At 42.5% G+C, this 22,582-nt stretch overlaps 2 protein-coding genes and 1 long non-coding RNA gene across 10 annotated transcripts in view; 2 read left to right on the top strand and 1 right to left on the bottom strand.

Moving 5' to 3' along the window:
- SLC12A8 (solute carrier family 12 member 8) overlaps positions 1-3,207 on the top strand; it is a 73,423-nt gene extending 70,216 nt beyond the window's left edge. For 6 of the 7 annotated variants that reach the window (XM_079993509.1, XM_079993508.1, XM_079993510.1 and 3 more), the window contains one exon: positions 1,828-3,207. In XM_079993509.1, the coding sequence (XP_079849635.1) occupies positions 1,828-1,993 (166 nt within the window). In that variant the 3' untranslated portion in view covers positions 1,994-3,207. The remainder of the gene's footprint in view (positions 1-1,827) is intronic. The other variant, XR_013843103.1, reaches the window with a different exon arrangement.
- On the bottom strand, positions 2,302-5,906 carry LOC307226496. The gene is made up of 2 exons (XR_013843472.1): positions 3,003-5,906; positions 2,302-2,632 (listed from the first exon to the last, which is right to left on the bottom strand). It is a non-coding gene; the product is annotated as an uncharacterized lncRNA (long non-coding RNA).
- Positions 5,907-8,161: 2,255 nt separating this feature from the next.
- The window catches only part of HEG1 (heart development protein with EGF like domains 1), a 60,847-nt gene continuing 46,426 nt past the window's right edge, over positions 8,162-22,582 (top strand). For both annotated transcript variants that reach the window (XM_079992933.1, XM_079992932.1), the window contains exon 1: positions 8,162-8,799. In XM_079992933.1, the coding sequence (XP_079849059.1) occupies positions 8,517-8,799 (283 nt within the window). In that variant the 5' untranslated portion in view covers positions 8,162-8,516. The remainder of the gene's footprint in view (positions 8,800-22,582) is intronic.

The raw sequence follows: 22,582 nt of genomic DNA, 5'->3' as shown, positions 1-22,582 counted from the left end.
ACCTTCAATTAGGGTTTAAAAAAACAAATGAACACAGGTTTAGGATGCTAGAAATATGTTCTTACATTCTCTAACCCTGAAAAACTCAGTTTCAGCTTCCTTCAGTTTTTGTCAAAGAATTATTGCAGTTGCTCTATATCCACAACATAACGTGAAATTGCCATCCATCAGAAACCATGTCTCTTGAAATACAGAAGAGCATCATAGATGATTAACACATATCTTACCTTTCTTTGCTTGCCATTTTCCACATCCCTTATATTTCTTCCTATAGGAGTCCTTGTTTATCTTTTCATTTTCACTACTTTGCATAAGTTCATCTGTCAGCAGGTACTTCTACTAGATACAAAGGATGACAGCAATCTTAATAACTTTTAGTAATTTTGTAGAAGAGGGCATTTCAGAAGGTGCAACATTAGGCACCCTTCCTAAATATCTGAACCTGCCAACTCCCACATCTCTACAGTTGTTACAGGAGCCCCTTTCCTATATCCCATGTTGCTCTGTGTTGTACTTCTGGAACAACCTTCCTTTGTAGAGTGTTTCCCCCTCCCCAGATGATCAATTTATAATGCAACAAATATAAAATTTCTCATTTGTTGATAAGCATCTTGATATCTTCTCTTAAGGAAGTGCTTCTGTTTGGGGACTAAGCATTCTAATTGCAACGTGCTGTTAGGAAAATGCAGTTCTTATGCAGTTAGAAGAATATAGCAATTTGAAGTGCTGTCTGGAAAGTGGTAGCAAGAGTACCATCTGATGTGGTCCAGAATTTCATTGAGGATGAATAACTTAACTCCCCTCCCCACAACATGCCTTTACCATATTCTTTACCACTTGCAAAGAGATGTCTTTCATGGGATTAGATGTTAATTAGACTCAAAGCAAAGTGTGCATCTGACCCTTGTCAACGTTAGTCTCTTAGCAGCTAGTTTTCACTTTGAGAAAATTGCTAACATTTTTGTGAGTTCAAGGTGTAATCACTCTGTGGCCACAACTGGTGGCATGGAAACTCCCATAACGTGTGCCTCTTGCAGTAAGAACATGTTACATGTTACAAGTATTTTTAGGGGCTGTATTTACTCATTCCCTCTATATGGCAAAACTGCCCTAGTTGGAAGCATTTTTACACATTTCAGTAATTCAAAAGGCCCTAATGACATTAAGGGTTTAAATGCTACTGCACTTCCTACAACAGTTTAAGAAGGATGCTTCTGCAAATTATATGTGAATGCAGTTGAGATTGGTTTTTAGTACATTTAAATTCACATTCAGAATATAAAAGTATAATTTTAAAAGGCATTGAATAAGTGAATCGTCTTTTACGATTTTACTGAAAAACAACAGAAGTGCAGGATGAATTTTCTGGGCCTTTTCATTCTTTGAATTGTTGCATCCTAACTGGAAAGCACTAAAAGGAAACGAGCAGGCATTATTTTACATGAACTGGTCTTCAGCCATAAGGTATAGATTTAATTGGACCAAACATTAGTGCAGTTTTATATGCCTGGAGCATTTGAAGCAACTGGGAAATACCGTAACCGAAGAGACGCAAGTGTATGTATTAAGGGGGAAAACCTTCACTGACCATTTAAAAATAAAACTTACATAAGGAAAGAGTCTATGATGAATTTTGGCCAAACCCTCAAGTCATAAGGAAAAGTTTGCATTCTTTCTTCAAGTGCCGTGTCTTTGTGCATAGCAGAGTGGATTCCTTTTCTCTTTCTCTTTTTTTCTATTTTTGTTTACACAGTTCAAGAGTGCAGCTGCAGATGTATTGGGAAACAATGGGGCATCTGAAGGTTCTGCGTTCCTTTTGTTTTTCAGGGGAAAGCCATCCCCGGAGGAGCGATTTATTGTGACACCGTCCCTTGCAACAGTTGGCATGGAGACCACTCAGCTCACAGAAGAGAATACAGATTTTGCCTCCCGGGACCGCTACCACCATTCCTCTCTTATCACCAGAGAAGAGTTTGTTAATCGGTTCCAATGAGAAAGCAACATGCCCATTCAATCTGCCAGCCAATTAAAAACACTGGCCACAGACACACCACTTGATTAAAAGGCTTTCCCTTTTAGAACCGATTTTAATGAATACTGAAACTTCCAAGTAAAGGAGGGAGTCGGGGCGGGGGGGAGTTTTAAAGCCTTGGCTTCCAAACTCTGTTCTGTTCTCTTCTATTCCCCCCCCCCAAAAAAAAAGAGTTTTGCAACTTTTCCAGAACATTGGGGGTGTTAGTGTGCGATAACCCAACAGTTCATAATTTTTCTTTAAAAAATACAGTTTTATAAAGTTCTCTGGGTTTTTTTGTAGATTGTTTATATGACACGCTTAATTCTAATATGTCCATATCTTAGCATGTAATTCAGAAAACCATAGGTACAGGATACCAGAAGAATGAAAAAAGGAAGCAACAGTAGTCTTCGGTATAGGTAGACTCAGCAGGTGAGTTGCTAGACAACTGAGCTTTGGACACACTGTTTTGTCAAACTTTAGCTGCCCAGAAAGAACCAATGCTAAATCTATATGTAGTGCCCCTTATCCATGTAGTTAGTGTGAAACAGACAGCCCCATATCAGACACGTTCCATGCAGCAACTGAGAATTTTTTAAAAAATGTAAACCATCAAAGCTTAAAATGAGGATTGCATGTTGTGATCGGGCACAGAAATTAACGCAGAATTAACAATAAGCTGCATGCAGACAAGTGAGCAGGCTGGCAGGAGTGCTCTCTAACCTCTCTCTGGATCAAGCAGGCCGCCTGAGGAAGGAAGCCCCCCATCTCCACATTCTGCATAGAAGTGCAGTGGGATGTTAGAGGAGGGATGGAGCTCCATTTCTGCCAGCTACTAGAACATTGTTGTTGTACTTTTGTATGCACATTTACAAGGCTGACTTAGAAACCCTATTGACATTTTTTTTTTAACATGGGCTGAGTGCTTCTGACCCTTAAGTCTCTACCCCACCCCCAGCTACTGTGACTATCTACCATTTTTATCTACTGTTTTAATGATACCTGGTGGTTGTGTGGAAGACAGGTCATCAAGAGGAATCATGTGTTACATGCACGCAGACTGGAGCAGTACCAGAATTCGGTATCATGGTGCTTAGGGTGGACAACATGAAACATGCCCCCGCCACCAAACCATCCTCTTATTTTATGATGTGAAAAATTAACAGCAGTTGTAATAAAACGTTAAACAGCAAGTATATTTCCAGGTCTGAATTAATTGACTCAGTTAGTGGGTACCCATGGATTATTTTCAGGAGCTCTAAGCTTGTTGCTGACTCTGGAACTGGGAGAATTGATCTGGAAGCAGCAGTAAGTGCAGAATGCTGCAGCATGAGTGCTGACAGGAACATGACCCTATAAGCATGTAGCTCCCCTCAGAAATCTGCGCCAGTTGTCTATTTGCCACTGGGCCAAGTTCTAGGTGTTAGTATATAAACATATGACCACTAGTTGGGTTGCCTCACACAGTATACGCCTATTTGACCACTTGGATCTGTAGAACTGGCATTGTTGGCAGCTGCCATGTAATACAGTGGTACCTCAGGTTACATACGCTTCAGGTTACATACGCTTCAGATTACAGACTCTGCTAACCCAGAAATAGTACCTCGGGTTAAGAACTTTGCTTCAGGATGAGAACAGAAATCGTGCTCCGGAGGCGCGGCAGCAGGAGGCCCCATTAGCTAAAGTGGTGCTTCAGGTTAAGAACAGTTTCAGCTTAAGAATGGACGTCCAGAATGAATTAGGTACTTAACCCGAGGTACCACTGTACTTCTAAAAACATTTTTTGTTTAAGCAAGCCTATCAAGACACAAAGATGATCACATGTTTTAACCTTTTTAGCTGCTGTTGATTTTAATCTTATGAATATTTATAATACCTGTTTTTAACAACAATTTTTAATGTTTAGTTTTATATTGTTGTAAACCACCTGGAGGGTGGTTTGTTGGTTTGTTTACAATCAAACGGTATATAAATTATGTTAAATAAAATGAATAGAGAAAAAACACAGGAATTTGCCTTATACCACATCTCACTATTGAGTAATTCTTGCACAATATTGTCTGTAGTGACTGGCAGCTGCTCCATGGGATTTTGGGATGGAGCTTTTCACAGCGCTACTTGCATATTCCAGGGATTGAACTTGGAAGCGTTTGCTGTGCTTCCCCCCCACCCCCCCACTACAACTCAGCAATAGCACCTCATTTTATTAGCTCACTTTATTTGCATTCCCACTTTGCTTCTAATGGAAGAAAAGCCAGTCTTGCCAGCTGATTCAAAAATATTCTACACAAACTTCTGTAATTCCACCCCCGCTCAATAATTCAGCTTCTGCTTTTACTTGCTTTTTACTTTTCACTTGCTTAAATAATCGCTCTCACATGCAAGATAATAAGATACTGTGTCTAATTAATTCAGTTGCCAATTTTATCATTATTCCATATTTGGAGTCTTCACTGGAGAACTATTAAACTTGTTTGATGCTTGTCAACTGCGAATGTGTGTGAGTGGTGTGTTTTGATTTAAACTTAATCTTCCACAAATTGCAAAGAACAAATAAGTGACATGTATGAATGAAATATATACTTCCCCTCCCTTAGATCTTAGGGCAGTTCATTGTTTCTTTTTCAGAATGTGTTCTATGCAGAAGCAAAATGTTGATGGCAGAAGGGAGGAATGGTGATTTTGCTACCATATTTCATGCTACAGTTATTCAGCTGAGATGAATGGTATGTTGCAGAATTTTGTGCTTAAGATATTTGTGTTATCCTGCTTGCAAGAAATGATTGCATCAAATATAGAGCAGTGTTGTTGTTTTCTTAATCATGTGGACCATTCAAAGCACATTTGTGCTACAGGTGACATCACTTCCTTCTAGTGATGCTCTGTGTTTGGGATGTAAGCATAAATTCAAGAGCAGATTACATTGGTCCCAAAGCTAAGGTTTTTTCCAAGATAGTGATATGCCTTTCATAATGCCCAAACCAGTGTGGTGGAGCCAGTGGTTAAGGTTTTGAATTAGGACCTGGGAAATCTGGATTCAAATCCCTGCTCAGAAAGGAAGGCTGGGTGATCTTGCACTAGCCACTCTTTCTCAAACTAACCTACCTCACAAAGTTGTTGAGAGGATAAACTTGGAGTTCCTTGGCTATTTTCAGTAATGAATACTACAGTGGTATAGGATGACAAATGTTTAAGAAGTTACAATGATAAAAAGCTATTTGAATTCCTGCTCTTTAAATCTGCTTCATTCTTCTCTCTTGTTCGTTTCCCTTCAAGGATATACATACATATTTCTCTGAAATTATTGCTTTCATTGGCTGTGTGTTTGGCACATTGAAGTCTTATATGCTCCTGTGCCAATAACCTCAAAAATACCTATTTACTTATCTCCTGAAAACTCTACATGCAGTTCAATTGATTGATTGTATGCCAATTCATCCATGCAGTTTCTTCCTTTCAATCTTTATCTGGTTTGTCCTCTTGGAAAGAGTTCAAGTTCTTGTTGCAGGTGGGTGATTTTAGGTGGTAATCCAGGTTGCAAGGGTAAAATGACAACATGGCAGGCAGAATGTAAAAAGGTTAGGGGCGAGTCTTGGAAAATGATTCCAATTTTGAGAAGCCATGTATTAAAGTAGGCTGCTAACCTTAAATAAAAGAAACTTTGTGGTGCTACGATGGCAGTGATGACCATGCAAAATAAAAGATGGGAATAAACTAGAATTGTTTTCTAGTGATTGTAGTATTATTCATGCATCTAGGGCAGCACAGATGTTAATAACATGAGCCTGTTTCAGTTCCACCTTGGCAATGAATTATTTAGAGTAAAGATGAGGGAGAAAATAGATTTAATTCTCATGAATGGGGAACCTATCTCATTCCCAAAACAATATGCAAACTGAAACATACCTATCCTCCAAAATTTTGTTTTAAAATCCTCCAACCACAAATAATGTGTACAGTGGTACCTCAGGATACATATGCTTCAGGTTACACACTTTGCTAACCCAAAAATAGTGCTTCAGGTTAAGAACTTTGCTTCAGGATGAGAACAGAAATCATGCTCCAGCGGCAGCAGGAGGCCCCATTAGCTAAAGTGGTGCTTCAGGTTAAGAACAGTTTCAGGTTAAGAACGGACCTCCAGAATGAATTAAGTACTTAACCCGAGGTACCACTGTACATAAATACATATACTAGGGGAAAGTGTGCACAACATGCAAAAATGCAATATTGGGCAAAACCACATATAAAAATGTGTGTATATCGTATTAGGAGAAATATCTCCTAAACTACTGATAATTCTTCATGAGAACTTTTATAAAAATAAATCTAAACTGATGTGGAAATGTGGGAAACTGGATTTGCCAATCCATAAATTAGGGGGCCATAGGCAGCTGGGTGTTTTCTCAGCCTCATGTTTCCATTTGCAATGAAAGGATTTTAATGCCAAGCCATCGTAAGTTGATGTAAGGATCACTGAGATAACGGCTGTGAAGCTCTCCAAGCACTATACAAGTGCCAAGAATTATTTTATTGCTGTGAGCTCTATAAGGTAAAGTAATTCTGGAGCAACAGTAGTAGTGCTATAAAGATATCACAGCTTACCTTGTATTGGTTTCCAATACAATACTGTAAAGTTAGATGCAACACCTAAAGCTTTTTTCAAGCGACTTTGTGTTTTTGCCATGCATCTTGCTTAGTAGCATGACCAACTACTACAAAGAAACATAAGCAAGCTAAATCTCTTAGCTTGGGTATGGAGGATGATAGTAATGGTGTCTTCGCAATGGAATCTCACTGCATTGGGCAGGATAGTAGAATGCCATGGAGAGTCAGTCCATTGGCTCATGAGGATTGTCTACCTGGAGATAGCAGGGATTGAACCTGGGACCCTCCTGCATGCAAAGCAGATACTCTACCACTAAACTATAAGGACTTCCCCTAATGTAACCTCCACCACTCTTTCTCCTCCCAAGCTAGCAAGAGTCCTGCTCTCTCTCCCCTCCCCTCAATGTTGTAAATGTGAGATAGAAAACAGAATGGAACAATTGTGAAATAAAAGTCTGGGATAAAAGAAGACGGGCAATAAATAATTACCAGCAGAAGTAAGTTTTATTTATTGCTGGAATGAATGAGGAGTATAAATTTGATGAAAAGCAGATCAATAGTTTGAATTTTTTTAAAATATATATATACGCATGTTGTAAGGTCACTTTAATCATTTATGTGGTGCCATAATTTGTAATGCAATGTGTTTTTAGCTTATAAAGATTTTGGATGGAATCCTAGACAGCTACAGCACCTGTCTGGGGCAGGGATGTACTTACTCAGCCAGAACTGCTTGGGGAAGTTTTTTTTACTGCAGCCAGTCACTTGGCTGAAGGAGCTGACAAAATGCTTTTCCATGGCTATCTAGAATTGTGCCGTCGGTGTCTTTACGCATGTGTCTTGCATTTATGGTTGATTTATAAAAATAAATTGAATGCAGGTTTTACATTCGGCAGTGAAAAAAACAGCTTCATTGCCATGCTGCAGAGCACCTGAAGATGCTTATCACCATGTGAACTTCTGACAGGTCCTCTTTCCACATATCAGGGTCCTTACCTGCCCAGACCCTGCCCTTTGCACATTGCCAAGATGCCACAGATTGGACAATCCCCGCCTCTTGCATGAACTATGGAACACCCAACACCCCCCCACACACACAACAAACAGCTTCCCCGACTGCTACTGGAAACCCCTCTTCATGCAAGACTCGGGAAATTCCCCGGGCCAGCATTACACCCCACTGATTGCCTGGACAGATTCTGTGATGGGGCTTATGTTCAGCAGGAAACTTCCTGTCCTAAGTTAAAATTTCCTGTTTTCAGGCTTTTGCTTTGGGGGAAAAAGATATCCAGGGTCTTGGGCCTGTTGTGCTCCTCCACACCCGCTTTCTAGGTGATGTGGAAGTTCCCTAATGATTTTGATAATCCGGAAACCCCGCCTGCTCCCCCCCTCCCCGAAAAAAGTTTGGTCTACGGATGCCCTCTGTCCTTTTGAATCTCTCCGGCTCGGACCACGGCTGTGGAGAGAACCACCCGAGCCGCCTGCAAGGGTGGGGGAGATGAAGGCGGGCGGCGCGCTGGGGGCGGAGGACGAAGGGAGGGAGGGGAGCAGCATCGCCCGGTGATGTCAGCTTCTAGGAGGAGCCTTGCCCTTGTGTGCTTTTACTTTCAGGCTTCGTGCAGTTCGCATGCGGCTGTGAGACACTCGGCTGGGGCTGCTCTCTTCTCCCTCCCAAATCAGCCGCGCCTCCACGATGAAATCCCTTGATCCAGCGGCTTCGCCACGGACCCGGGGAACTCCGAGAGTAGAGGCGGCTCCTTTCCTTTGCTCGGGCTCCCTTTCCCTCCCCGCCCACTGAGCATGGTGCTTACAGCAATTATTATTATTATTATTATTATTATTAATTATTATTATTATTATTATTCACCACCGGGCATGTGAAGCCCCGAGCATCATGCCAGCAACGTGCACTTTTCTGATCCATCAATTCTGCCTCCTCCTGCTCGTGGGGCTGCATCTCTTTGTGGGATCTTTCCCCCTCGCCTCCCCGTCCTCCTCCTCCTCTCCTTCCTCCTCCTCTTCCTCCACCACCGATCGCTCCCGTTTCGCTACGACGGGGCCGCGGGGATCTACCCCTCCCCAGGAGGACTCCTCTTTCTCGGCGGCTTCCTTGCTGCTTCCTATGGCGAAGGAGAGCCCGGAGCCTTCCGTGGCATCTGTCGGCGCTGGAGACCTGGGTGAGTAAGAGAGCGAGAAGCGGAGAGAGGGAAGCTCGGGGGGGGGGGATGTGTGTGTGTCCGCCCGCCCGCCCACCGCCACAGCAGCTGCTGCTCCGGGGGGGCTTAGCTTCATCCGGCACATTTCATCCCGCCTTGGACGGGGGTGGTGGTGCGGGGAGGATTCCTGCAGACGGATTAGAAGGAACATGCCAGCCGGCCGATTTCTGCGCCTCTGCCACCCCCTCAGCATCGCCACCACCAGTTTTCCCTTTAGCAAAAAAAAAAAGGAGCTCTAGTCCGGTGATCATTCCCACCCATGTCCCAGCAGGGGTTGCGTGTCAAAGGAAAGCCACTTCTGTAGGACAGCACCGAGTTGTTGTTATTGTTTTTGAAACAATAACAATAAAAAGAACTTATGTTATTCGCCATCTCTTCTCTCCCCACCTCCCTCAACCTCCCACTCTTAGGACTTTGTAGGGATCCGCCTTTGGGGAATGTTCAAGTGGGGCGCAAAGAGAAAGGTTTCTTAAGCGCCACTTGCAAGCTGCCCTGCTCCTCGCTTGGGTCGGGCTGGTGGCCCCATGTCGTTGGCAGAAGGGCTTGGGACACTTGGCTATGGGAGAAGGTGTTGGGAGTCCGGCTACTGGATGAACGGCATGATGGATTGTCCTGTCAAAACTTGACTGGGTTTAATTTGCAGATCTAACTAGGCTATTTTGTGAGAGAGAAGCTGCCCTGTTCACAATTAATATCTAAAGATCAAAACAAATATTATTATTACTACTAGTAGTAACGTATTATGCCTCAAGTTAGGACTTCTGTTTCAGTAAGTAAAGATAAATAACAGGCTTTCCAGAAAACAAGCTGCTGGAAGTCATGGAAGAATGAAAAAAATAAGAAATAATACATTTGGGCTTGATAGGTGGGTGGTATGTAGAAACAGTTGGCTATTTTAAGCACACTGTACAGAAGTCTATAGGTAAAATAAGTTTGCAGAGTTCTGAAGAATTCCCCACAGAGTAACTTGATTGGCTAAGATGCAATCCTATACATATCTAGGAGTTAAGTCCTGTTGAACTTGGTGGAATGACCTTCAATCTAAGCAAAGATGCATAGCATGGCACTGTAAATGTACCTTATCTCATTGAACAAGGGTTCTCTGCCTGCCCCCACTACAACCAGTGTTTCTCCAGTTGAATGAATGGAGGCTTGTGCAGGCAGCAGAGTTTGGTTAAATATTTTACTTGTAAATTACACTGAGCCAGTTATAAACTGTTTGGACACTTGTGTTCATGATTTTCTGTCATTTCCTAATATTAAATTGATCAAAGTCTTTTCAAGAAGGATTAAAAAAAACAAACAAACCACAAGAGGATGATCATGATGAAAATTAATGTTATTGTTGTTGATTATGATAATTGTCACAAAGCAACTGATAATGAATGCAAATAATGCAAAATAAAAAAAGTAGAAAATGCAGATAAATGTTAATTTGATTTCCTGCTATTTCTATAATACTGTAGAAGAGAACAAGCAGGAGCCTGGCTCAAGAAAAGAGCAATGAAAAACTGAATAGTTAGAACACACACAGACTTTTACATATTTATTCAGTAGTAAGCCCCACTGAGTTCATGGGGCCTTACTCCCAGGTACATTTGAATCTCTGGATTCAGGGTCCCATATTGTCTGGATTCAGGGTCCTATCACTTACCTGGAAGAAAGCCCTTTTGAACTCATGTATAGGATTGCACGGTCATATAAATTAGACTCTTCTGAGAAGTATGTATTGCAAGAGTGGCATGAAATAGATTCTACTTTTCTTTCCCAAGTTTGTGACTATCAAAGCATGATTAGCATGTATTTAAGGGATAAGCAATCTCAAGTCATATATAATTCAGGATTTGAATTACAAGGGTGTGGCTTTACCTTTTCTGCCGATCCCCTTTGCTAAAATTGGAGGGAGACAAGAGGCTGGGACTCACAGATGTCATAAAGGAGAGGGCTTATCTCTTCTCCCATCATTTGAACACTGGTGCAGACTTTAAAAGAAACTTAAAGCATGCAGCAGAGGCGTCCCCTCCTTCCTCTCCCAGCCATAGAGGGATTCTGAAACCCAGAAAGAGGCAGTGGCACTTGAAGAAGGAATGAAAGGAGCAGGCATCCCCTGGCTGGATCAGTTGGAGTGTGTGAATACTGTGATACCTAGAAACTTTGGCCACTGTGGATGCATAGAACTGCATCTCATCTGAAAAGGACAAGAAAGGTTTGGGCTGCAGTCCTAACCATAATTAGTAGGGAGTAAGCAATGTTGAACAAGATCCTTCCAAGTGAATACACACAGGGTTGTGTTGTGTAACATAAGGTTTTCCCACCTGGTGTGTCTCATCATCTGCTAAGGTGATGCAGAAAGTCTGGCTCTAGGGTGTGTAAATTATTGGAGATGCTGCAATTTCCTTTCTATAGTACTGCAGTTATTTCTGCCAACCACTGTACAGATGCATAAAGATGCAAGGGCAAGAGTTGTGATTTGACTCTGGGTGGTGAGGATACGCTGCAGATTTGCGGCATTCGGTTTACTTTCTATGCTCTGGAGATTAAGGTGGTAAGGGGCCCGGGAGAGGAAAAACCTTTGGAGGAGAGGGAAAGGTTAGTAGATACCTACAGTGCTTTGCCAACTCCAGGTGTACTTCAGAACCTTGTGCTAAAGCAGAGGTCTTCTATGCACAGTGCACAAATCCAAAGGGAAGTTAGTTTTGACTAGGGTTCACATGGCTTAATTTCTGTTTACCAGAGGCTGGAAACAATTCACCCCAGTACATGATCCTTTCTGCTAGAGCGGACTACCTTTTCATCTGTTGCATGGGCCTTTCTTCATGTAGCATGGAGCTTCCATTTGGTTCTTCAAAGCTTGATCTGGCCGGGGATCCACAAACCTGTTTTAACATACAGACTGCCCTGGCGGGACTTGGGGAAATGAATGCGGTAAAATCAACCCCTGTAAAGACGCACTCCAGTGCTGTTATATAATACTGAGATAATCTTTGTTTGACTAGTATTTGTTGTAGTCATCCCTAAATAGGCCTTTGAGATCTAGAGTTGGGTCAGAATAAATTTGTTTCAGGTGTTTAAAGCCAATGAAACAAATTTAAACAAGTATTTAAAGCGGTAACAATGAAAGGAAATGATGGCGGTATTTCTTGATATTTATGTCGTGATACCAGGGATAGACCAAACAGTTGGATGGATGGATGGTTTATTACTGTACATCTAGCTCACACCCTTCCTCCTAAAGAAGTCCCTGGGGGCAAATACATTTGTAATAAAACAATACCATTTAAAAGCTTATTTTAAACAATTTTTTTTAAAAAAAGTATAAGTATTCAAAATCATTAAAAACAATTAATAGCATCTAAAAGCATTTGAGCATTTTTTTATATAAAAAAAGATGCCGTCAAATAACATGTGTATTTTTTTTAAACTGTGCATATAAGCAAATAAATATGTACAGTGTCCACAATCAGAATAATAAAAAAATACAGGTAGCTTTGTTGGCCCATAAGAAAAATTACAAAATCCATATTATTGCTTTGTTTACCATTTAACCTGATGAAGCATTCTGGAGAACTCCAAAGCTTGCATACTATTTTGTGACATTTTAGTTGGTCTTATAAAGATGTGGCCCCAATATGCATTTTGGAATCAGAACAGAGTTACTTAAGTTCAAGCTCATTTAAATCAATAAGGTTAACTGCAGCAATTGATGTACTGGATTGTGTTCATAAAAGACAAAAGTCATTTAAATATATGATAATGGTTACGAAGCAGGTCAGGGGTGCCTGCTCTGAAATGAAATGTGTACCAGTATTGACTCCTGCAGAGCTGAGGGGAGGACTCTGAGGAGCTTCCACTCATGCCTCTGTTCTCAAAAAAAAGTCCACTTGAATATTTGTCCATAGTCAAATTTTTGTCATTTATAGCACACTCCCCCCCAAATAATAAAAGCACCCTCCCCCCCCAATAAAGAATCATGGAAATGGTAGTTTACGCCTTGTTGTTTAGTCGTGCCCGACTCTTCGTGACCCCATGGACCAGAGCACGCCAGGCACTCCTGTCTTCCACTGCCTCCCACAGTTTGGTCAAACTCATGCTGGTAGCTTCGAGAACACTGTCCAGCCTTCTTGTCCTCTGTCGTCCCCTTCTACTTGTGCCCTCCATCTTTCCCAATATCAGGGTCTTTTCCAGGGAGTCTTCTCTTCTCATGAGGTGGCCAAAGTATGGGAGCCTCAGCTTCAGGATCTGTCCTTCCAGTGAGCACTCAGGGCTGATTTCCTTAAGAATGGAGAGGTTTGATCTTCTTGCAGTCCATAGGACTCTCAAGTCTCCTCCAGCACCATAATTCAAAAGCACCAATTCTTTGGCGATCAGCCTTCTTTATGGTCCAGCTCTCACTTCCGTACATCACTACTGGGAAAACCATAGCTTTTACTATACGGACCTTTGTTGGCAAGGTGATGTCTCTACTTTTTAAGATGTTGTCTAGGTTTGTCATTGCTTTTCTCCCAAGAAGCAGGCGTATTTTAATTTCGTGGTTTAGTTTACGCCTTACAGAAGTACATTTTCCAGCACCCTTAACAAACAGTTCCCAAGTTTCTTTGGGAGGAAGTTACAGGCTTTAAATGTATAGTGTATGTGCAGGCTTACTAGATGTTGTCCAAGCCACTAGGCGGTGACTTACTATAAGCAGCATTGCTCATTATTGGAGACAGGATGCTGGGCTAGATGGTCTTGCCCTCATTGTGCAACTTTTTCAGTACTCAACTGTAAACAATGTAAAAAAAGAAAACGACATTTACATTAAAGGAAAGGAACGATTGTCTGGTAGATAAGAAACAGGGCAGGGATTCAAAAGACCTTGGTTCAGTCTTAGACCTCCCTTTGTGACTTTAGGAAACGCAGTAGATTGGCTCTGTATCTCAGTTCCTATTTGGTTATGATGGATCATTAAGAATTTCCTATCTTACACGGGGTATCGTGAGGACAGCCAGCGACAGCAGTTGGAGGAAAGTGGCTTGCTCAGATGGTTATGAAAAATAAATGTTTGTCTGGGACCCTCCACCTTTTTCTGTGCCTTTGAGATTCAAAAATGAATAAATGAGTGCGGTTGATTTATTCGTTTCTAACATTTATATCCGGTCTCATTGTTAAGCAATGACATTTTGGGCTGTCCGTTAGGGCATTTTGGAATGTAACCATGTTTTCAACATACGGATGGGCAGACATTTTGCTGTTGCTTCCTGAAATGCCCACAAACCCTATCATTTGTTGATAAACTGCATTTCCCCTAACACTTGTATATACAGTATCTTGGGTATTATATGACTAGAAGCAGAAAGCTCTCATGCAAATAAGACCCGGGAAACCAGGGTTCAAACACCCACTTGGCCATGAAGTTCACTGGGAAACCTTGGACCAGTCACTGCCTCTCATAGGGTTGTTGGGATTAAATGAGAAGGGGGTAGAGCAGTGTGTGCCACCTTGAGTTCCTTGGAGAAAAAGGAGGGATATAAATGCAATAAACAAAACAAAGGATTACTCATTATCACAACAGTGGTCACATATGGCCCATTGAATCATTTTTGGATTACAGCTGTGATTGCCTTGGCATTCTTCTTCCTCTCTATTTATTTCAATGTTACCTGTTATTTTTCAGCACCGTTTTTAGGTTTGCCTCTCTTTTGTTTTATCACAAGCATTCAGTCTTGCGCTCTAGAAAGATACAAAAACTACCGACTTTGCTCTGTCTGCATGTGGAAGCGCAGACTTGCTGTATCTGATACATATCGTATGGCATGCAAGGGCGGGGGGAAGGTGGCAAAGCAGAGAGGGGGAGAGATGACAGTGCTCTTTTTTTTTTTTTACCCCAACAATAAGTTTATAATCAGGTAGCTTCAGGAAAGACTAGGAGACCAGAGAGTGTGAGGAAATACCTTATTCATACAAAATATGGAAATTAGAGCAGCAAATTATTAATGGGTTTCCTTTAAATGGGGCTGGGGAATCTCAGGCCTCCGGGCTTCTCTCTGTGACCCTCAAAACTCTTGTCAGGTGACCATGTTCCTGCCTAGGCCACACTCCTCACTTGGCCACCGTTGAGGGCTTTTGTCAGACTATAAAATGCCCTTGACTGTCTCTTGCTTTCTGAAATGGAAAGGGGTGTGTTTATAGAAATTAATTTTTGTGTGCGAGGGGTGTAGCTACTGTATCCATTGCCCCTCTCACTTTTCCTTTTGGCCTCCCACACAACTGACACATGGGAGGTTGCTCATGAGGGAATGTAGCCCTCAGGCTAAAAAGTTCCCCCATTCCTGCTTTAAAGCTAGATACAGGGATGCAGAGGCACATCTATGACATAGTGAACTTTGTGTGAAGAAGATGCAGGCACATATTTCAAATGCTGCGATGCTAAACCACCGTGTCCTCCTGCTTCACCCCGAGGCATGGCTAGCTAGCCTATGCTTTTTTTGACCGCTCAGAACATTCCCATCCACCCTTCAGGCTGAAATCATAATTAGAGTCCACGGACAAGGAGAAAAACTTTCCCACCCAAAAGGGAAATGAGAGGTTGTGTTGCTGAGGCAGCCAGCCCAAGTAATAATATAATCTTAGAAGAATGCAGTTCCCTCGAGTAAAGGAAGTTCTAAAAACTTCAACATGCGGAGCCATTAAAATAGCTGTTGCTTGTTTGGCTGCAACTTTGTCTGTGGATCCAGGCTTCTGAAATGCGGGGTGAGGGGAGCTCAGAGTGAAGCACGGGGGGGGGGGAGTATTTTCTTTTGTGTGTATAAATGACACACATGGCCCTTGAGATGAGAGTGATCTCCTCAGGTGGCGTAGGCATCTTTAATATCCCAACATCTGCTCTCATTGAAACTGAGCTTCAAGAACCCAGCAACATCCATTTTGAGGCAAATAAGCCTCGCTCAGCTTTTTCTGGGCCAGTGGCTATGGCGCCTCAGCAGGCTAACAAGGAGCAAGAAGGGCAGCAAAACTAGATGGGAACAGCACTAAGACGAAGGAGACAAAGTCTACATACACACTATACACTGAAGCACCTAACTTTCCCCGAGAATTATGGGAACTGTAGTTCAAGGGTTCTGGGAACTGTAGCTTTGTGGAGGGGAAAACTACAGTTCCCAGGACTGTAGCCAAAATGAGGTAATGATGCAGGGACAAAGATGGCAAAAGTTGCAGAGTTGACACATTATTTGAAAAGAATAGATTATTTATACCTCTAATAAGGTAAAGAAGAAGAAGAGTTTAGATTTGATATCCCGCTTTATCACTAACCGAAGAAGTCTCAAAGCGGCTAACATTCTCCTTTCCCTTCCTCCCCCACAACAAACACTCTGTGAGGTGAGTGGGGCTGAGAGACTTCAGAGAAGTGTGACTGGCCCAAGGTCACCCAGCAGCTGCAGGTGGAGGAGCGGAGACTCGAACCCGGTTCCCCAGATTACAAGACTACCGCTCTTAACCACTACACCACACTGGCTCTCCCTATAATATAAATCTTTAGAAGGAAGGGTCATTGTGATCTACCAAAGTAAAGATGACTGTTGAAGGTTCTCCTCCCCCAACATGTGTATTTAATACCCAGGGTATTAAATATTGCCCTGAAGAAGAGCTATGTATCATGGGATACCATGAGGTAATTTTGGACTCTGGACTTAATGGTCTTACAGTTTATTTCCATACATGTCTATTCAGACTCAAGTCCCATTAAGTTCAGTGGGAATTAAAGCCCTGGTAAGTGTAGGACCGTGCCTTTATGTAAGTTAATGGATCCCCCTGCTTTAAGATGTGTATATTTCTTTGACATGTGATGAGGAAGCTATGTTGCATTTGGGGCTGTCCTGCTCATTCTGCTGAATGGGGCTCTGGACCTCTGCCCCAGAGCCCTGCCCTGACACTGTTGGGATGTTGATAATCCATCGTTTTTGAACAATGAAACAGGATGTCCTGCAAGTCAGTGATTCACAAGGAGATAAGAGGGACTTAAATTTAATAATGTTCTATGAGTTCACTGCATAATTAAATTAATATATCCTAGGTCAGCTTGTGGGACGCAGGTGGCGCTGTGGGTTAAAGCCTCAGAGCCTAGGGCTTGCCGATCGAAAGGTCGGCGGTTCGAATCCCTGCGGCGGGGTGCGCTCCCGCTGCTCGGTCCCAGCGCCTGCCAACCTAGCAGTTCGAAAGCACCTCCGGGTGCAAGTAGATAAATAGGGACCGCTTACCAGCGGGAAGGTAAACGGCGTTTCCGTGTGCGGCTCTGGCTCTGGCTCTGGCCAGAGCAGCTTCGTCACGCTGGCCACGTGACCCGGAAGTGTCTCCGGACAGCGCTGGCCCCTGGCCTCTTAAGTGAGATGGGCGCACAACCCCAGAGTCTGTCAAGACTGGTCCGTACGGGCAGGGGTACCTTTACCTTTACCTTTACCTTTAGGTCAGCTTAGGGTATATCTGGGGTATTATTTCAAATAGATCTGAAATGTGAGCGGAGCCTAAAGTTGCACTGGAAATCCACATTGTTTCAAGTTCCAGTGCTACCAATGCAACCATCACAGATCCATGTGTATTCTTGCTTTATTATCTCCCAAAGTTATTGGACTCCTTTTTTTGCCATATCATTTTTATTAATTTTACAATAATGCTTTCCATTACAATCTCTCCTCTTACATTATACATTTTGGCATTTTAGAGCCATGACTTCCTTCAAACCTTCCTTGTGATTTTCTATCTTTCATTTCAAATTTCTGCATTTTCACTACGTAACCATTGCTTTCAAATCAAAAACATCAAAGCGTCATATTTTCTTATTCTTCTTTGCAGTGATTTTTATACCTTTCCTTCCAAAGCTTCTTGCAATCCTACCAACATGTTTTATTGACTACAATTGTCTTTCAAATAATTTACAAATTTAGTTCAGTCCTTGAGGAACTTCTGGTCCCGCTGTTCTCGGATTCTTCCCGTCATTTTGGCCAGTTCCACATACTCCGTTAACTTCAGTTGCCATTCTTGCTTTGTCGATAATTTCTCTTGTTTCCACTTCTGTGCTAATAAAATTCTTGCTGCAGTTGTTGCATATAGGAAAAGCTTAGTATCTTGACTGTTAATGTCTGTACCTACAAATCCCAGTAGAAAAGCTTCCATTTTTTTAGTATATGTATATTTCAACATTTTCTTAATTTCATTATATATCATATCCCAGAAGCACTTCACTTTCTTACAATCCCACCACACAAAGTTATTGGACTCCTGCTCCCATCATCCCTGATTACTGGCCACATTAGCTGAGGGCTGATGAGAGTTAGAGTCAAATGACATCTGGAGGGCCAGACTCTTCACTCACAATTTGTGAAGTGAGCCTAAATTGTGAAAAGCTGTAGATGAAGTGGTTTGTCCAATTGAGGAACGTTGGTTTTTAGGAGTTTCCAGAGGAACTGGACACAATTCTGATGGACAAAGCAAAACCATTTAAAAAAAAAGTTATTTCAAAAAGCAGCATAGAAGTCAAGACCTTGGCTATTTAATGGGAAAGTCAAGGCTCACAATTCATCATGAAGTCTAATTACCTTTGTTGCTGTACTTTATTACGTTTTATTGTGGACTCTGGGCATAATTGCATCTGTGTCCAGGAAGTTTTAGTGCTTGTCACCTGCAAAGACATTCTGCCCTTGGTGCAGGTTCTGCAAGCCCCTATGAAAATGTAGCCCTGAAAAAGATCCAAGCATTTAAACAGCCATTGTTACTTGATTCCAGCTTAAATTACAGAGCTAAATGCTAAACATTTCAGTCCTCTTTGGGATATTATCAACTCATTTATCCAGAGTGGGATGTGATATACTGCTAGGCTGGCAGATAACACAGCAAATAAAGGCTCTTTCAAATAGTAGTTCTTAAAGAAGAAACGTGATCTCTGCTTGGAATAATGCGGAAAAACAGGCGAGCATAAAGATGTGAATCGAGTTGGTCTGATGCTTTTCTTTTTATCTGCACATTTTCTGTGGCAGCATAAATGAGTTGAAAAAGATACACTTTCATGCCTACTGACTTGTATTTAGATTGATATTTAGATATGCTTCAAAGCTAATTAAAAAAAGTAACTAGAATTCATATCTGAGGATTAGTATCCACATATTTGCAACAAACACAAAAATTAAATTTGGGTCACCATCTGCTTATACCCTGGCCTTGCTATTTCAGGTGGGTGGGGTACAAACAGGACCTATAACAAAATGTTGATCTTTTATCTGTACCACCTAACAAAATGGCTCAGCTTTCCAGCCAGCTTTGTCTTCTGGAGGACACTCCATTTCACCACTATGTCCTTTTTGTTGTTGTTGTTGCTTTTTCTTATCCCCATTGGAGGAGGGCCTTCTTTCAGATGTCCTCACCTGCATACAACAGGTGCCCTTTTGGACAGTTTGTGCAATTTTGGTTGCAATCCAATACATAAATATATATCTGGGACTTACTTCTGAATAGAAATACAGTGGTACCTCGGGTTACATATGCTTCAGGTTTCATACGCTTCAGGTTACAGACTCCGCTAACCCAGAAATATTGCTTCAGGTTAAGAACTTTGCTTCAGGATGAGAACAGAAATCGTGCTCTGGCAGCGCGGCAGCAGCAGGAGGCCCCATTAGCTAAAGTGGTGCTTCAGGTTAAGAACAGTTTCAGGTTAAGTATGGACCTCTGGAACAAATTAAGTACTTAACCTGAGGTACCACTGTATGTAGACTTTCACTGTTCATTTATTGCTTGTGACTTTTCCTCCCTCCTTTTATTTTTTTTTAAATACAAACTTAGGTGTGTGTTCTTAAGAGGAGGGGTCCCATTCCTGCTCATATAATAGTAATTGGTTTGGGTTGTGGTTTTGTTTCATTTTTTGTTTGTTTGTTTGTTTTTGTGGGGTTTTTTTACATGGGCCTTTTATTGACAGGCTGTTAACTGCCTTGGATATTGCACTTCATGGAAGAAAGGCAGTAAAATCAAATAACTACACGGGACCTTTAAGATAAATACAAGGTGGCCTGGCTCACAATCTTTTAGCTTTCAAACAGGTGTACAGATGAAGTGAATGGGAGAAGGTGGTCCTTTTGCTCAAGAGCAGAGGATGTCCAGAAGGACATGAGCATGGATGCATGGGCAGCCACAGGGTTGGCACAGGTATTCCTTGGCAGAAGCCTGGGTGGCTTGGAAGCCGGCACAAAGCAGCTTGTTGGGGAAGGAGGCTTGGCAGAGCACAAAACCCTCTCTAGCCCCATAATCTCATTTGGAGTAAAGTGATCCCCGCACTCCAGCCAAGATGGCTTGTGGCTTTTGTGGGGATGAATGCAGCAGATGTTAAATCACAGGGGAATGTTAGCCCTTTGCTGTTGGCTACCTCCTAGCCTTGTGGCTTTCGAGCTCAATACTGAAATGTAACTGGTGGGGCTTTGATTAGGAAAGGAAAAGCCTGCCCAAAATTTGCAGCTTCCCACCCCCTGGCCATCTTCTCTCTCCTTTAGGCCAGTAGGCAAGATGGTTCGTGTCAAGGGGGAAGAGGTGAAAATTATAGGGTGTCGAGAGATCCAAGTGCAGTTCAGACCGAAGCAGCTACACCCTTCTGAGACAATGCACTGGAAGGATGTGCCTAGGAGGGGCCTGGGCTTGGGAGTTCCGCTCTCTGTGAGCTGTGGGGAACGGGATGCCATTCCAAGGAAGGAGGAGGTAAGGTGAAGAAGGTGGAATACTCCCGGCTGGCGCCTCATGCCCTGAGGACCACTTAAATCAGGAAGCCTGCCCTTCCAGCCTAGCTGAAACCTATTGGACTTTATGAGGCTGAATTAGATCAAGTGCCTACAGACTGGCTACATCTGTGCAGCGCAGCACTGTGCTGGAAAAAAATGCAATGCTTGCTCAACTACAAAATCTGGTTATTTCATGCAAAGATCATTTTAATGAAGGCTTTCTCTTAGTTAATTGCCCTTTGACTAATTCACTTAGCTGACCTTTTTTTTTTTAAGTACCACAGAATTGTTTCCTTAGCTGACCTTTTTTCTAAAAGAACAAAACACCAAACCACAGAATCGCTCTGTTCCTTTCGATAGACCTTTGCATCGTACTTGCTTGCCTCTTTATGTGACCTTCATCTGCAGGGTGTTTAATTAAGCCTTCCTTACGGACACCCCCAGTGTGGTACCCCTTGCTCACTCCTGATGCATTTGCGGCACTCAGGACACTCCCAGGCTGTTCCTACATTTGAGAGGGATTCAGTCACATACTGGCAGAAGCACCTTGTGCAACAAACCAGCTCAGACTAAATTTCAGCAGTGTGTAAGGTTGGCTTGGTGGCTGCTTCTGCTTTGCACCTTATGCTCAAGAGGGGGTGATTTGTAACAGAGAAGCAGCTTTACTCTTCTCTTGCCAGCCATTTTTCTTTTGAAACTCCCCCTTCCACACACCAATTTACTACGCTGTTTCAGGTCTGTATTTCAGTCTTAAACACAGTTGAGTATGGGCCTGTTCTCTTCATTATTTTTTTTTATCCATTGCAGATGCTTTCCTCTCCTGGAAGTGTATTTGCAAGGGGACAGACAGTTCCTGTCAGGCTAATGTTGCAAGAGAAGGGCTGTCCTGTAACCTTTAGTATGTCCTTAAAAGATTCTGGAGTATGTTTCCATTTCCCTACCATATGCAGTTCTTGATTTCTCAGGCAATTAAGCCTGTCAGAAACTCGCAGCTTCCCCCAGATGGTATGCAACCATATAGTTTGACCTAACCATGTGGTGTGAGACAGTGTGGTGTAGTGGTTATAATATTGGACAAGGACCTGGGAGGACTGGGTTTAAATCCCTACTCAGCCACAAGACTTGCTGGGTCACCTTCGGCCAGTCACCTTCTCTTAGCTCAAACTACCTGGTCTTGAAGTAAACCAAGGCCTGGTTAATTGCAATCTCTAGGAGAGTTATCAGGGCAGAAATTTGTGCCTTGCCTGTTTGTCATCTTCACTTAAAATTCAGCCGAGCAAAAAACAACAATTTGTTACATACATACAGCTCGGGGCCTGTTGCTTCTGAAGCTGCTGTGGTGGGGGTAGAACTAACAGGGTTTAAAAAGCACATAAGGCCTTGCTTAGTGGGCAGAGTAGCTTTGAGTACCATGTATCTGGATTTCCCACCTGCTTCAGCCACAACAGGCATTTGTTGTGGTCTGGCGTTGCTAAATTCTGTGGTATGGGAAGAAGCAGGACCCCAGGAAGACCATGATAAACAAAGGGTGACACTCGACCCTGTCTCTCAGACTTAGTGGCCTCACAATGGTCTTTCCAAGCGCATATTAAGAAGAGGAAGGTGGGTATTATTAGGGTTTAAAGTGCAGGATTGGGATCTGAAGGCTATTCTTAGCTCTGCTTCTAACTTCCTGGCTGAAATCCCAGCTTTGCTCAAAGTCGGTAGGAGCCTGCCATTAACTTCTGTGAAGCCAGGCTCTAACGACACCCAGATCCCAAATCAGGGAGGCAGAAGTTCACCCAAAAATGTCAGGTTGCAAGCCAATGGTTATTTTTGTGGAGCAAGGGAAATGAGCACTCTTATCACTGCAAAGGCACGAGCCTTGGATCGTGCTTCAGTAGTTGGATACAGAGGCTATACAGAAGCAGGAATCATCCACACATTTTGGCTTGGGTTTGCTAGCCGTGTTTTGTCCCTACCTTTTTCAGAGTCTTCTGTGCAACTCAGAGAACTTGGAGGGGTGTGTGTGGAAT

The sequence above is a fragment of the Podarcis cretensis genome, assembly GCF_951804945.1.
Source record: "Podarcis cretensis genome assembly, chromosome: 1".
In the NCBI taxonomy this organism is placed as follows: domain Eukaryota; kingdom Metazoa; phylum Chordata; class Lepidosauria; order Squamata; family Lacertidae; genus Podarcis; species Podarcis cretensis.
This window is presented reverse-complemented; position numbering and strand designations above follow the sequence as displayed.